Source organism: Giraffa tippelskirchi, chromosome 6 (assembly GCF_054371585.1).
Source record: "Giraffa tippelskirchi isolate mGirTip1 chromosome 6, T2T-mGirTip1v1.2.pri, whole genome shotgun sequence".
Classification (NCBI taxonomy): domain Eukaryota; kingdom Metazoa; phylum Chordata; class Mammalia; order Artiodactyla; family Giraffidae; genus Giraffa; species Giraffa tippelskirchi.
The window spans coordinates 107,208,735-107,224,745 of NC_137280.1; the positions used below are offsets into that span (position 1 = coordinate 107,208,735).

Consider the following 16,011-nt stretch of genomic DNA (forward strand, 5'->3'; position numbering starts at 1 on the left):
TCTTAGTTCTGCTTTTGAGCTTGGGGAGGCCATTCTTTCATGCCTGATCTTGACTGAAATAGCACATAGAAATCTTTCGTCTTTTTCAGGAACAAGGCAAATGAACTGGCATCGCTACCCCCTTTCATGCTGTGCAAGCATTAGCTTTGCAGTTTTAAAAACTATTGTACAATGTGTCATGCAGTGAGGTTTGCCAAAGAGAGGGAAAGGGAAAAAGGAATAGCAGAGCTGATTTCCTACATGCAAGTTTTAATGATTTTGGAAAATCATCAACTTGGATTAAATGCTGATTCTAATTTGACAGCTTCCCACTAATGGCGAGAATGCAAAGCCATCAATTAGCTTTGTGATAATTCTACATTAAAGAAAAATCTATTTCCTTAGTAATTCTAATGAGTGGATAAATTAATTTCATTAAAAACTCAAATATTTGGTGAAGCTTATTTTGTCCAAGAGCTCTAGGTAAGTTCTTTCAAACAAACTCTTTCAAACATCCTCAAAATGTTTGCTTTAGTGTGCATACCTGGGCTTTCTGTGGCCAACAAATGCTGCAAGACCTCTGCATGAAATGCATTTACATACATTATGAGACAGAAATGAAGAACTGATCAAGTCCCTTAGTAGGAAAAGCTTATGTCCCTCTTCTTACCAAGTCAATCTGTAGCTTGTGAAGAGCTGTTATTTCCTAGCAACAAAAGTAAACACTGCGTTACATTCAGGGCCCAAGATTTGTAACCACGTTAATCTGCGAGTACTCAACTTAATTAAAGATTAGACTTTTAAATTGTATTTTTACTGCACAACAGTACTGTTAAATTATGATGATCAGCGGCTAAGTGTGCTTATGTCTGCAGAACTCGGGGAGTAAAAATGAATCATTTATTTCCATCTTGATATGACTGCTCTTCTCAGAGGCGCTTTTCTCTGAGTTCACGGGCCTTGGAGTTCATTGGAACTGTATGGCTAAAACACAGCTTGGAGACCTCATTTATGAAAATTCCTTTAAACCTTTCACCACTTTGACAAATCCAGTCCAGGTTCACCGAGCCAATTCAAAAGTAGCTCTCGGCCTTTTATAGGTTTTCAATGACACCAACACAGCGACACCAGAGCCGTCATGTAGGATGAAGGACACTGCAGACACGGAGAGCCAGGGCTTCTTTTTAAGAGATGCAAATAAAAGCAGCCTTCCCAAAACTCGAGCCGACAGGTGAAAAGCTTTGTCTGTCCTGAACCATCCTTGACTTATTAAAAAGAGATCATCAAATTACTTAAACATGGTGAGTGTTTGGTTCTCCACAATAGGATGTATGCTATGATGTTTCTAGTTCTTTAGAATTTACTCTGCAAAAATACTGGCAGCTACTTTGCCCTCCAACTGTTCCAAATGAAAAAAATTTTTTTTTGAGAAATTGTTCAAAACATTCTCTAGACTTCATTCATCTTCCTCCTACATAGTGTGTGACAGCAGGATTTACTTTTCCCTGTATGCACTCTGAGAAACAAAAACCACCGGTAGGTCAATGAGCTTTCCAGGTTGAAAATGGGAATCAACTGGAAGACAGAGGTTAGGCCTGATTCCACTTTCTATTTCAATGCACCCTTTGAGTGGCTCTGAGGTAACATACTCTTTCCTGAGACAAGATGTCCTTAAAATGCATATATGACTTAATAGATCAAACACAAATATTTTCTCCCATTTTCAAACTTTTGACTTTATGTGAATATGTGGTTTGTATGGTATTGTGGCAGCACCAACCTTTAAGACTTGGCTGAATGAATTATTTTACACAGCATTTATCCTTAGGGTAAAGTAGACAGGCAAGCACATGAATTGGTTAGGAGCACTTGCAAAATTTAAATACTGAACGTGCAAAGGCAAACTAACTCGGGCTATAAATCTCCCATTCTCTCAGGGGGCGTGGTCATGACTCTCAAACCACTGGAAGCATAGAGAAAGCTCGTCATCACGACTGCAACAGCTCCCTGATGCAGCCTATCCCTTCTCTGTGGATTTAATATTCTAGATGTCAGTTGGCCTTCTTTGCAATCTCGGTAGGAGGCTTGTCCAGTGGATGAGGTTTGTTTTGGTAATTGGTCTATCCTGCTTTTTTCCCCTCCTGTTAAATAAGACCATTACGATTTAATATGCTAGACTACAATAAGTTCCCCTAGGATTCAATACTAGAGGAGGTGTAGCTTCAAGTTAAACAAGACGTGTGGAAACAGCACAATTCTAGGCTACAGTGTTCCTTTTGACTGTCCATTCGGTCTGACTCCAGTGTGGTTCTGTGGCACCAGAAAGAGCCAGGGATTGAAAGGCAGGGGCCAGGGCTGGGAGGTGAGCCTCATATACCACAGTCTCCTCAGTTCCTGAGATTACATACAACCTCCCCCTCCTTTAATGCATTCAATGTCACAAATGCCAACTGTGGGCTCTGAGACACTGTACTCTACACCAGGGACAGAGAGATGACCGACACGTTGCCTACTCGCAAAAGCCCAGGTTCAAGAGTGCAGGCAATAGAGTACAATACCTCTTATGGAGTGACAGAGGAGACGCAAGCTAACTGCTGGGGAGACAGGGGTGGTGGTGGGGGCTCCCAAGGCCTCTTCAGAGCCCAAGCCTGCAGGCTGCAATGGGAGCCCCCAGCCACACGCGGCGACTGAACATGGCAAACGTGGCTAGTCTGAGTTGAGAATAAAGTACACCCAACTATACTCAATATCTTGTAATAACCTATAATGGAAGACAATGTAAAAAGAAAAAAATATATATATATATATGTATAACTGAATTACTTCATGATACACGTGAAAATAACATAGCATTGTAAGTCAACTATATTTCAATAAGAATTAACATTTTTTAAATAAAATACACCCAAATTTCAAAGAGTTTAGGAATGCAAAGAATCTGATTAATGATATTTAAAAATATCAGTTACATGGGGAAATGCTAATATTTTGGATATACTGGGTTAAGTAAAACCTCTGCATATGTTCTCAATAGCTTCAGTCGTGTCCAACTCTTTGCAACCCCATGGACTGTGTAGCAGTAGTCCCTCCATGCTCCTCTGTCCACAGGACTTTCCAGGCAAGAATACTAGAATGGGTTGCCATTTCCTTCTCCAGGGGATCTTCCTGACCCAGGGGGATCGAACCTGAGTCTCCTGCATCTCCTGCACTGGCAGGTGGATTCTTTACCACTGAGCCACCAGGGAAGCCCAAGTAAAACATTAACATTAATTTCACCTGTTTCCTTTTATCACCATGTCTACTGGAAAATCTGAAATGAACCATGGATTCTATTACTTGCAGCAGGCAGTTCTGGTCACCAGCGGACGCTTGGGGAGAAAACCCAGGAGGCTGTCTTGGGGGGTGGTGGACGAGAGGGGAGAGGGAGCCGGAGAATGAGAGAAGGGGAGACACAGGGGGGCTCACAGAGGGCTGCAAAGAGGAGAAGAGGCTGATGATGTGTGTGCTCCCTGAAGAGCACTTATTGTTGGATTCATCTGCAGCAGACACACCGCTACACAAAGGCCAAAACAAGGACAATGGTCATATCATCAATAAATGAGAACAGGCTCTGGTTTCCAGGGAGCCACACTCTACTGGGACCAGACCAGTCAGCCTGTCTTCATTCCATTTACGGCTTGTCGTCTGGTCCCTCTGCCTTCTCACCTGCAGGGTGGGCCTGAGAGGAAACCACTGTGCTTACGTGTCCCCCTTCCCAGCCCTCATCTGCTCCAGCATTCCAGGAGGCTCCCATGGCAGAAGCAGCCACTAGACCAACTTTCAATAGAGTGGCTGAGGGCCATCAGGACTGACAGAGGCTGGGAGTCTCCCTAGCCAGGTTTCATGCCTCGCGTGGTAAAAGGAACAGGTGTGGAGGCTGCAGGAAGGAGCAGTGATGCAGATTGGGGTTCAGTGTTTAATTCCACACTCACTACTTGGCAGCTGGGTGAAGAATAAGTTCCTTCTCTGAACTTCATTCAGGACAGCTTAAAACAGGGCTCATCATGCACGTCTTTGGGGCTGGTTGGCTATGATGTGCTTTTCAGAAAGGACTGGCGCATGGTGAGCACGATAAATGGTTACATGTGATACATGGTAAACACTCAACAATGGCTATTACCGTTCTTCCAGATTACAGCTTTTAAGCAGGTTTTTAACCTGGAGTCTAGGGAGCCCCAGGAAATCCACAGATGGAAACTCTTGAAATCAGATACACAGTGTGTGTGTGGGTGGGTGGGTGGTGTGTGTGTGTACATTTTTTTTCTCTAAGGAAAGAATCTATAGCTTTCATCATAGCCTCAAAAGGCTCTCAGACTTAAAACAGGTTAAGAAACATTCTTATGCTTCTATGGATTCCAAAATCTTTAGCTCATTCTGTGTATCCTTAGTATATGTTTCAGTGTGGTTCTCAGAATGAAGCCTCTTTGATGCCTGTTCAAGAGACCTACACATTACACACTGCAGGACAACCTCTGTAAGAGGCCTCTATTGTCTGGCCACAGCAGAATCACAAGAACATTATGGGAATTTCTAAGGTAGAAATTCATCTTGATTTCAGCTACCTATAGAACTGGTGTCCTTACCTCTTTAAACACATCTTTTCCCATAGTGTTTCTGACATAATGGATGGCCAAGGGAGGCAGCTGGAATGTTTTGCTTTTAGGAAGTGGTCACTTCATTTTAGAAAAACAACGAAAGCATCATAACAGATGACTCAGAAGAGCCCAATCAGAGATGGGGTCTACTCAATGGCCCAGTTGAGGGCCATTGGCAGCTCTTCAGTCCCCAGGAAGGGAGAGCTTAGTGGCAAGCAAGCTGCTTCAACTCTTTACATCTTAGTTCTCTCAGATGGAGAGAGAGGATGAAAACGGAGTATCTCCTTCCTGGAGCCTCTGTGAGGATTAACTAAGAATAACTGGAATGCATCTGAGCTGGTAAGTACCCAACACAGAGTAAGCACCTCAGATATTAATTAATAGATAGCCTCTTTATGGTAGGAAGAAAAATTATTCCTCATCTGATCTCTGAGCCCTGGATTCTAGCCTTGACATTCACTTTGGGCCACTTGTATTTTTCCAGCTCTTTTCTAAGGTAGCTTTTAGTGACCAAGTAGGAAACAAGCAGTTGGGAGAACTGATGGAAAAGTGTCTGAGCAGCATTTTCAAAAGAAACCTGTCTTCATGTCAATGTTCCGAGAAGCAAATGTGAGAATCAAGTTAAAGGAAATAGAATAAATCTAAAAAAATCACCTTAAAAACCTGAAGGTTAACAATTCAGTACACATATCTCATTATTTAAAAAATGTTTGTTCCTCTCTGATATGAGAGGCACTGTTACTAAGCACAGGAATATACAAAGATGAGGAAGTGCAATGCCTTGCTCAAGACGTTCAGAGCAACAGCACAGAGAGAAAGTATACCCAATGCTGTCACACAGGGTCAAGTCCAAGGCAGGGCCTTGGACCAGCAAAGGTTTCTCGAAAGAGTAACACTTGAGTTGTGTCAGGAAGGAGGAGCAGCTTTTCACTAGGTCAAGAAAGGAGAAACAATACAGAGACCACAACAGACGCAAAAGCATGAAAATGAGAGAGAAAATGGACACTTGGTGACCTCGAATGCTAGAGAGGTCATCTCAGCATGGAGAGTACATGGGCAGCTAGGAGAAGTCACTACACATCCTCCTCCCATCCATCCTCTGTGTCCAATAGGAGGCAGGGCACACATCATGGGGATCCCTGGAATTCATGGTCAAGAGCTTGGGCTTCTTCCCCAGAGCTATGAAATTTTGAATGGTTCTTTTTTTTTTTAATTGAGATACAGCTGACATATAACATTACAATAGTTTCAGGTGCACAAATAATGATTTGATATTTGTATATATTATGAAATGATAATCACAAGAAGTCTAGTTAAAATCTGTCACACAAACTTAACGACATTTTTCCTTGTGATGAGTTTTTAAAACCTACTTTCTCAGCAACTTTCAACTATGCAATATAGTATTATTAACTATAGTCACCAGGCTGTATATTATAGCCCCATGACATTTATTTTACCACTGGAAGTTTGTACTATTTGGCCATGGACATGTGGTTCAATTTTAACTCTTTGTTCTTTAGAAGGAACTCTCAGGTAGTGGTGAGGAGAATGGCTTGGCAGGGAGAGACTGGGAGCAGCATTTCAGAGGTGACTTGTGAGGAGTGAAGGAGTCAAAAACAGTGAGGATCTAAACCAGGTACTCCCAGCCTCCAGGATTTAATGCCTGATGATCTGAGGTGGAGCTGATGTAATAATAATAGAAACAAAGCACTCAATAATTGCTATGTGCTTGAATCATCCTGAAACCAACCACCCCTCCCCAATCCTGACCCTAGTCCTTAGAAAAATTGTCTTCCACAAAACTGGTCCCTGGTGCCCCAAAAGTAGGGGACCACTGATCTAAACCAATGTAGGGAAAAAGAGTAAGACTGAGAGATGGATCTGGAGGCCCTGGTGATTGATTAGGTGGAAGTGGAAAGGAAGATGGTCAGACCAGGGCCATCCCCAGGTTTACAGCTTGGTGGCTTAGCAAGATATACTATGTCCTCCAGGGAAAACAGATGGAACAATAGGTATCTGCTGCTTATGCGCGCACAGCCTCCACTCTCTTCTTTTCAGTATTTTCTCTTTAAAACCCACCCATTTCCTGCTCTCAGGTCACAGGGTTTAGGAGGGCTTTGCTGACCACCCGGAGAAGGCAATGGCAGCCTACTCCAGTACTCTCGCCTGGAGAACCCCATGGACGGAGGAGCCTGGTAGGTTGCAGTCCATGGGGTCGCTAGGAGTCGGACACGACTGAGCAACTTCCCTTTCACTTTTCTCTTTCATGCATTGGAGAAGGAAATGGCAACCCACTCCAGTGTTCTTGCCTGGAAAATCCCAGGGACAGGGAAGCCTGGTGGGCTGCCGTCTATGGGGTCGCACAGAGTCGGACATGACTGAAGTGACTAAGCAGCAGCAGCTGACCACCCTCCCCCCATAAACCTCCCCACCCTCCCATGCACCTTCCCTGGCACCCAGCCACCCCTCACATAGACTCCCTCCTGCTCCTGAAGGCTCCAGGACAGGACTGGGCCCATCGTCAAGGCTGCGCCAAGAAGCATATTCCCAGTCTCTGGCCAAAAAAACAGGTTCGGGCATGAGCATATGATCAAAGTGGTCTAATTAGAGTTAATCCTGAATTATTCTCTTTTCCCACAGGGATTAAGTCTAAAGCTGCTGATGAGCATTTTACCACCATGAAGAAGAGAGAAAATCAGAACTTGGTCCTCCCTGAACTTTTCCAACACAGGATCCAGGATATGTCCCTTCCTACTTGAACACTGGGTTTCTGTGACTTGCTGCCAAGAGTCCTGACAGATACAAAAAGTAAAGACAATTGTGTTTCAAAAAAACCCAGAGTCTATTTTTGTAACTGGGATTATAAAAACCTGCATTTCTGTGACACTAGTACTTTAAAACATTTCAATCTACAAAAGACATTTAGGGGACTTGATAGCCAATTCTTCTGTGAATAATGAAAATCCCAGAGAAGCAAATGGCAACCCACTCCAGTACTCTTGCCTGGGAAATCCCATGGACAGAGAAGCCTGGCGGGCTACAGTCCATGGAGTGGCAAAGAGTCAGGCACGACTGAGCAACTAAACCACCACCACCAGTACCTTAAAACACTTCAATCTACAAAAGGTATTTAGGGACTTTATAGCTAATTCTTCCGTGAATAATTAAAATCCAGACCAGACTGCTTTAGAAAATGTTACTGTGGCAGATAATGGCACATTCACTCACTAAACTAACATTTATGGAATATCTTCTAGGATATAAAAAAGTGTGGGCTCGGGTTTGAGCTGGTCCATCCCAGGCCCTTCCATAAAACACAGCTGTGTGTGCTGCTGAGCCGAAATGCAGGATATGAGTGAGGCCAGATGTTTCAGGCCAGCCTGACAGCTGCACTCTATGGTAGGGAGGCCACCTGAATTTCAGACAGGCCACCTATAAAACAAGGCTGGTGAAGCAGCACCTCCACTGAACCCTCAGGTGAAAGACAGAAAAGAACGTGTTTTGCATTCCTCTCCCCTCTAATAAGACATCCACTGATGTTTACAGAGGAGCCTACACTGTGCTGGCTCTCTTCTGCCACTAGCATGGGTGTTAACTGTCACGAATGCACTGGTATCTCTATGTAAACGTGCCTAAAGTGTCACCTCCTACCCTGCCCACTTCCCAGTAGCTGCTGCTGCTGCTAAGTCACTTCAGTCGTGTCCAACTCTGTGCAACCCCACAGACGGCAGCCCACCAGGCTCCTCTGTCCCTGGGATTCTCCAGGCAAGAACACTGGAGTGGGTTGCCATTTCCTTCTCCTCCCAGTAGCCAGGCCCAAAGAAATCATCAAGTGTTCACCTCTGGCAGGGATTTGTTGGTTCTGCTACCCTGTGTCCATTCTCAATTCTGACAGCAGTGCTCCCAAGTCCTTTGAGGAAGCACCCACCTACTCCCGCATTGTGTGCTATCTGAGCAGGGCTGTCAATGAACGCTTCTGGCTCAGCAGTGTGCCTGCCACTCAAACTAGGCCAAAGGAGTTCTTCCTGCTTTGCCAAGTCCAAGGGCAGAGCCTTCCAAGGGCCGACAGCCAGCTGTGTGCCTCAGGAACAAGACCTTCAGTTTCTACTCTCCAGCTCCCCAGAGGAGTTCCGTTTCTATCCTGAGAATGGTTCTGACTTCCCTTTGACTCTCAGGATATCCTCCAGGTTGCATTTTGTTTTCTGTTGCTTTACAACTAGAGAAACATAACTGTATACAATCCACTGTAATTTAAACACTAAGCAATAGTAACGTCCATTGCATACTCTGCAGCTTATAAAGCACTCTAACGTTCAATTTATCTCTTTTAATCAATCTTCCTGGAACTGAATTTTTCACCTCCCCCCAAATAAATCACTTATTGATTTCTCTATTTCTCACAACAGCACAATCATTCTTTCAGTCACTTAAGCTTTTTTAAATCTCATAATGATTCTGACTCCAGGCTTTCGCTAACCTTGTATAATCAGTCACCTAATCCAAAATAGGGGCTCTCCCAGATCGATCTCTGCTTCCCAGGTGGCGCTGGTGGTAAAGAACCCACCTGCCAATGCAGGAGATGGAAGAGATACGGGTTTGATCCCTGGATTGAGAAGATCCCCTGGAGGAGGGCATGGCAATCCACTCCAGTATTCTTGCCTGGAGAATCCCATGAAGAGAGGAGCCTGGCCGGCTACAGTCCATAGGATCACAAAGAGTTGGACAGGACACGACTGAGCGACTTAGCCCAAATGCACAGATTGATCCCTTCCTTTCCATCCTCTCTGCCTCCACCTTTGTCAGAGCCTTCCTCACCCTTCAACAATGGATTGCTGACTGCTACCAGCCTACTGTCTCCAAACCATCCTCACACCACTAGCAGAGGATATAGCTAAAATTTTATTATCGTTGTCCTTCCTTTTCTTTCTGTGGTTTACAGAACAAAGATTACAGAACAATGATTTATAGGGCAATTCCCTAACCTCAATTCTGGGCTGTCTCCAAGTATACTAGCTTACAGTACACTATCCCTCAGCACAAAAACATTGGCTGGAACAAGTATTTTCATACACATACTAGGTTGAAAAAAATTTGCCACAAATTTTTGCAGCTCCCACTGACAGCAAGTGGAGTCTTTCAATACCCTCTTGAATCTGGGGAGACCCTGTGATTTGATTTGGCCGAGGGGAAGGTATAGCAAATACAATGCAAGCAGAGGCTTAAAAATCACCTTAAACTGGGGTTTGTTCTTTTGCTGCTCTTGGAATATTGCTTGTCTGCCACATAAAGAAGCCCAGGCTAGTCAGCTGGAGAATGGGAAGCACATGCCACAGCTACCTGTTAACCTGACCTAATAGCTATCAGACATAAATGAGACCATCCTCGATCATCGAAACTACCAGGTGACTGAAGATAACAGAGGAACTCAGCCAAGAGCAGCAGCAGAACCACCTCACTGAACCCAACTTGAACTACCAACCACACAATTGCAAGCAATACAGGCATTTTAAGCAATGATTTGGGGATGATTTGTTACACAGCAATGGATAATGGAAAAAACATCTAAGCTGACTTGGTTACTTTCTCCTGGGAATTCCTTTTTAATTACTGCTCACTGTCTTGGGCAATTAATCATAAAATATCTTCTTTCATGTTTTGTATCATTACTTAATTTTTCATGTATCCTATTTTTCCCCTTGTAAGTTCTTTGTGAAGAGATTCTGCATTTTATATTTTTATACCCCATGTATGTACAAAGTGTATATGCAATGACTATTTAGTAATCAATCAGCACTTTTCCAGGATCCAGCTGTCAATTGTATCAATTAACATTAATCATTTCAACACATATTTTGATCAATAATTTTAAAAGCTTAAAAAAGGACCTGATATACAAATTATAAAATATAAAATCCAGTTATCTACAGGCATAAAATCATGCATAGTATACATATTAGTAACTACTTCATTAAATCATTTTCAGAAAATTAATTCTTGCAAGTAGAATCTGCACACCAAGCTAAGAGGCACAAAGAAACAAGCATGTAAAGGTAAAAGTTTCACAGAAGCAAATGTTTGATTTTCACCAGGAAATTATTTTTCTCCCAAGACACCCATTTCTCCTATGTGGTTTGCAACCCTAATCTGACAAACTGCCAAAAACAAACCTTCTAGTCTAAGAGTGTCATTTGATTCTCTTGTTGCTATTCAATTAGATTTTGCATTTAAAAGAAAAATTCCCTTGTGTTTCTTATAATGATGCACCTGCTCCTTGGGAGATTTCCTCTCTTGACAAGAAATGCCTTCAATCTGGCAAGAAAAATGGCTCTAGACTTTCTCTGATAATATCAAAGATCATTTGTTTGTATTAGATGTTTATGTGGGTTTTCCTCCTCTTAAGAACAGTAAAATACTGCTGCAATTCCCTCCAAGACAACAGTGCACAGAAAGTTTCTTGGCCTCTGTTCTAAATTTCCACTGTACACCTGCACAAGAACAACTAGTTGAAAGTAGCAGAGCTACGACACAGGAGACAGAGAAATTCATTTGCCTTAGTCCCTTCCTTTTGGATATCCATACACAGTAGTAAATGTCAAATCAATAACTGCAGCATCATTTCAGATCTACCATATGGTTACCTTTCCTCATGAAATGCTTGCTCTAAATAAAATGAAGTTTATGTTCAAAGCTGTATTATTTATTTTTTTATATTTTATTTCTAACTGAGATGTCCAAAGATCCTTAAGAGAAGCACCATCTTCTTCCTGTGTCTAGACCTGAAACTCCTACATATTTGGGTAATCTTCAGTTAATACTGCCTTCCAGAGGGACTTCTGCAATGGGGACAAAATGTCACACTTTTTCAAATAAAGGACACCTGAAGGGTGTCTCCCTAGACTCCAGCCAGGCTGAACACAATTTAACATTGAGACGCATCAGAAATACCCAACAGACATTCTCTAGATGTGAACCCATTAGCATGCTGCTGCTGCTGCTAAGTCGCTTCAGTCATGTCCGACTCTGTGTGACCCCATAGACGGCAGCCCACCAGGCTCTGCCGGCCCTGGGATTCCCCAGGCAAGAACACTGGAGTGGGTTGCCATTTCCTTCTCCAACGCATGAAAGTGAAAAGTGAAAGTGAAGTCGCTCAGTCGTCTCCGACTCTTCGCAACCCCATGGACTGCAGCCTACCAGGCTCCTACATCCATGGGATTTTCCAGGCAAGAGTACTGGAGTGGGTTGCCATTGCCTTCTCCCACCCATTAGCATACTGCTTTCCTAAACCTTATCCTCTTTGCCTTTGAAAATTTCAATATGTACAAACGAAATACAGATTTCAATCCATTCCCAACTGGGACATCTGCTCCACAATAAGAGAAATAGGTTTTTGCCTTTCTGCAGATTCAGCAGGGAAAGCCATGCTTGAAAATGATGTGCTTAGAGTGACACCTTGGAGAACTGACATACTCTGCACACATGCAATCCTCATAAACGTCCCCAGACAGCCCTTATTTCATTTTGCACACTGCACCCTGGCTGGGCTCCACAGCACGTGGTGTGTGGTGAGACTATACTGCAGTGGTTCTCCTTTCCTCGCGGCTCTTTGATGGACACTTGTCAGTAATAGCCAAGAGGAGTGGGGTCCAGCCACCAGCAAGTGAAAAACGGGCCACCGACAGTAAGCTTCCTTAATTAACTTTCCCAAGGCAAGCCTGTTCCCACAGGAAAAAACACCACGTTTCCCCTCTCCTAGCGGTCCATTGAAAATGAGCAACAATGCTGTTGCCTTTTTGTTTCCTAAAGACTTTCTTCCTCGCAAGCAGTAGCGTGTTCCTCAAAGAATGCTAGTATTTCCTGTGGAAACTGTATGGCTGCCAGTAATGGCTCATAATTTTCCCTCTTTTCCTTTCGTAAAAATGAAATAAACAAAACGTGGCATTTGACAATAGCCAAATTACCAGTCACCTCGCTTACCACCTGCAGATGAGATTCATCACCGCGGAAGGAGGCCAGGGGACAAACACTCCTGGCTACAATTGACCCGGACGAGCGGGGGACGCAGGACAGCGCCCAAGGGTGGTGGTCGGAGCCCTAGAAGACCGGGCAGCCAAGAGGCCGCGGTGCCCAAGAGCGAGGGGCTCCCCTTGGGCCGCGGCAACCCCAGACGTCCCTCTTTTGCGATTACTATTATTATTGTTGGTACTGTTTCTATTACTATTACTTCGTCCCTGGTTACCTCAGTTCTTAGGAGCCCCGGCACTGCCCATCCCTGCCTCCCACACCAACCCAGGTGGCAGCAAGAATAATAACCACACGAAACTGGCTAAGGAAAAGAACAATCCTTTGGAACCAGAGCTGGGGGCTCTCCCCTCCGCTCCCGGGGGCTCTCCCCCCCGCCCCCCCAAGGAGAGAAGCCGCTCTGCAGGCGCCGCCAACGTTACTATAGAGACCTCCCCCAAACCCTTTCTGCAGAGGCACCGCCGCCACTCGAGCCGCCGGGACTCGCCGCACAAAGCGCCCCCCCACCCCCGGGGCTCGCGGCGGTGGGTGGGTGGGGGGACCACTGCCCGGGTCGCCCGGTGCAAACTTGGAAAGGCTCAGTCGCTCGCGCCGTCGCCCCACCCCCGTCTCCCCGCGGCGTCCACCCGGGACCTGGACTCACCCGGGGCGCCCGGCGCTGCGGCTGCTCGAAAACGCGGACGGACCGACGGACGGACAGATGGACGGCGGCGGCGGGAGCCGGAACCGCGGGAGCCGGCGGGCGGTGGAGGCGCTGCCGCGGCCCCGCTACGTCACAATGCGGCCGGGCCTCCGGCGCCTCTCCACCCCCGGGCCCCTCAACGGGCGCGCGGCAGCGGGAGGAGGGCAGCCCCGGGGCGGCGGGCTCGGAGCTGGCGCTGAGGGACGCGGAGCGCCGAGCGCGGCGCACCGCCGGGCGGGGGCGCGGTCTCCACGGCCGCGGCCGCCGCGCCCTCCCGCCGCTGCCGCGCGCCCGGCGCCCGCCCCCCGGCCCGCGAGCCCGGCTCGGCCTGACTGACGGCGACCCTCCCCCGCCCTCCCCGCGGCGCCCTCCGCGCGGCGGCCCCCAGCCCCGGCCGCGCCGCCTCCTCGTCCGCGAACCTGCTCTTTTCTTTTTTACCTTTGGCTCTCGCACCTCTGTTTCTTTGCTGCTCAACTGGCTGTCTCCGATCTCCTCCCCTCCCACTTTTTACCCCCTTTCTCCTCAGCTCCCCCCACCCCCGCTGGGCGGCCTCTCCCCACCCCACCTCCGGGAGATGAAATCGCCCCTCACGGTGATCCCTGCGTCAACCGCTGCCATCTCATTGGTCCCCAACCCATTCCAGGGTTCCAGCCTCGGCCGGGCAGACACTCGGGGAGGGGGCGACGGAACGTGGGCACGGTCGTGGGAAACTGCCCTGCTTCGGGAGCCCCTTGGCAGAAGATTTTTGCGTTGGCACAGTCCTAAGCCCCAGTCCTCCTCGCCCGCCCCCACCCCGGTCTCGCCCACCCTCGAGGACTTCGCCAAGGAAGGAAGGCTGAGGGGTCTTTGCCCGGAATGTTCCGTGCTCGAGCATGGGTGGTGGATGGAGGAGACTTTGGTCTGAACTGATGGTGCTTCCAATTCAACAACGTTTAATACACCGACGGCCCTTTAGTAATATTAACTTTACTCTCAACAGCTCTGTCTTAATTGGGAGGGGGCGGGGAGCTGCTGGATGAGGCATCCGTCAGTCAGCACTGGTGACTGACTCTTTCCTTCCTTATTTCCGAAGTGAAGTCTGGAGGAGTGGAACCACTGATGCTAACCTTGGCTCGCGATCGTCTCGCTCTTGCCCTTTGGAAAGCTTTAAATGGTTCTTAAGAAGTCTCTTTCCCCACCCCGGGAGAGATGGCTCAGAGAAGCTCACTCAGCAAAGCCTTTTGAGGGCCACTCTCCTGCTCCTGGGTGTGGCCGCTTGTCTGGTGCTGCTCCAGAGCAAAGCGTGAGGAAGCAAGTTCTCTCGTCTGTCTGCTTCGGAGCCGCCTGGTTCCCTTGCCACCTCCGGAGGACAAGAGTGGCGCAGCGATCCTGGGAAATTTGGCCCCATCTGGGTTAGTGGAGGTGGGATGTATAGCATGTGTAAGGCTGTCATTGAAAACATAATACCAGTAAAAAAGGAAGGGCAAGGTTATTTAAAAACTGTGGTTGCCTGGATGACTAGTGCGGTGCCTACGAGGTCCAGGGGCTGCTGTGTTGGCGCTGCAGGAAGAGGCCCTTGTACTTACCATTCGGAGGACACACTCAGCCCTCCCTGCCCTGGACCTCTTTGGATGAGGAGTACATAGTCTCTGAAATAAGGACTGCCTTGAAGGCCAGCAGAAGACATTTCACATGCTTTTGATTCCATTTCCGATTTAGAAACTAAATTTCTCTCTCCGCTGTCTTACATAAACAGCCGAAAGTATGTTCTGCCCGTGTGGTAATTTGTTTACTGTAATTTATCATATATAAGACTTTAAGTACATATATGGAAAGTGGCTTCACAATTTGAAAATACCCACCATCCCTCAGAAGATATAAAATCAGATGACATCATATGGCACTAAAAAATACTTGAAAATATTGGGTTTAATTCTTTCACATCTGGTTAAAATAAAAATGCCTCTTTTTTTTTTTTTTTTTGCCTACTATAAACTCTCAGAAAAGCACATCTTGCTTCCATCCAGTAGATATGGATGGAGTTGGTGTCACCCTTGATATGTTCTATACACAACATACTTTTATTGCCATCCTTTTAAATATTTTGACAGCCTACTTTTGAAAAATCAAATTTTAACATTGAAGGAGTAATTTTTTGGAGAGTTATACATGGCTATCTCCTTCCAACTGCCTTAAACATCTAACAGTAAGTAAGCCAGTGTTACTTCAGTGTAAACGGTTCAACAAAGAATGGGTATGATCTTGTTACATGGACAGAAAACATTGCTGAGGAGAGAAAACATTGGTTTTGTGTAGCCAAGGAAGAGCATGCTATAGTCTAAAAAAGCAGTCTTTGAGATATTGTTTCAAATATTTTCCCCTGGTTTTTTTTTTGTTGTTATGGTTCATTCTAACATGTTTTTGATTACATATTTACCATGGTTTCCCTGTGATTATTTTTACACTGTGACTTAAACCTATGCTTACACACACAGGCAGTGAGTTTGCTTCCACTTGGACCATTTGTTGGTTTGCTTCTCCTGTGCTCAGTCTTGCCAAATCCTAAACCACAAACTGATACACCAAAGTGTGGAAGTAGTGAAGTAATTGGAGTTGAAACTGAGCCGCTAGATTTTAGACTGGATGGCAAGAAAGCTGGCTTCCTCAAAGTAACGTTGACTTTGTATCAAGTTAATAAGTTGCTCTGCCCCCTCC

At 45.9% G+C, this 16,011-nt stretch overlaps 2 protein-coding genes and 1 long non-coding RNA gene across 16 annotated transcripts in view; 2 read left to right on the forward strand and 1 right to left on the reverse strand.

The window, feature by feature from the left end:
* SNCAIP (synuclein alpha interacting protein) overlaps positions 1–13,903 on the reverse strand; it is a 162,011-nt gene extending 148,108 nt beyond the window's left edge. For 4 of the 14 annotated variants that reach the window (XM_081499043.1, XM_081499035.1, XM_081499045.1 and 1 more), the window contains exon 1: positions 13,279–13,574. The gene's annotated coding sequence lies outside the window, so the exon portion shown is untranslated. Of the gene's footprint in view, positions 1–523; positions 560–649; positions 686–13,278; positions 13,575–13,755 lie in introns of those variants that run through there. The other 10 variants (XM_081499044.1, XM_081499037.1, XM_081499038.1 and 7 more) reach the window with 6 other exon arrangements.
* LOC145509766 (uncharacterized) lies at positions 6,353–7,450 on the forward strand. The gene is made up of 3 exons (XR_014056400.1): positions 6,353–6,628; positions 6,713–6,811; positions 7,257–7,450. It is a non-coding gene; the product is annotated as an uncharacterized LOC145509766 (long non-coding RNA).
* On the forward strand, positions 8,583–15,061 carry LOC145510876 (uncharacterized). Its single transcript, XM_081503044.1, has 3 exons — positions 8,583–8,766; positions 13,023–14,271; positions 14,390–15,061. Exons 1-2 carry the CDS (start codon positions 8,583–8,585, stop codon positions 14,219–14,221), a joined length of 1,383 nt encoding a protein of 460 aa, XP_081359170.1. The 3' UTR covers positions 14,222–14,271; positions 14,390–15,061.
* The last annotated feature ends 950 nt before the right edge of the window (positions 15,062–16,011 follow it).

Excerpts from the sequence above, each read along its gene's own strand:
- LOC145510876 (XM_081503044.1), top strand. The coding sequence starts at position 8,583 with ATGAACGCTTCTGGCTCAGCAGTGTGCCTGCCACTCAAACTAGGCCAA. Across the intron at positions 8,767-13,022 it reads CCGTTTCTATCCTGAGAATG|GAGAGAAGCCGCTCTGCAGG; the intron begins GTTCTGACTTCC and ends CGCCCCCCCAAG.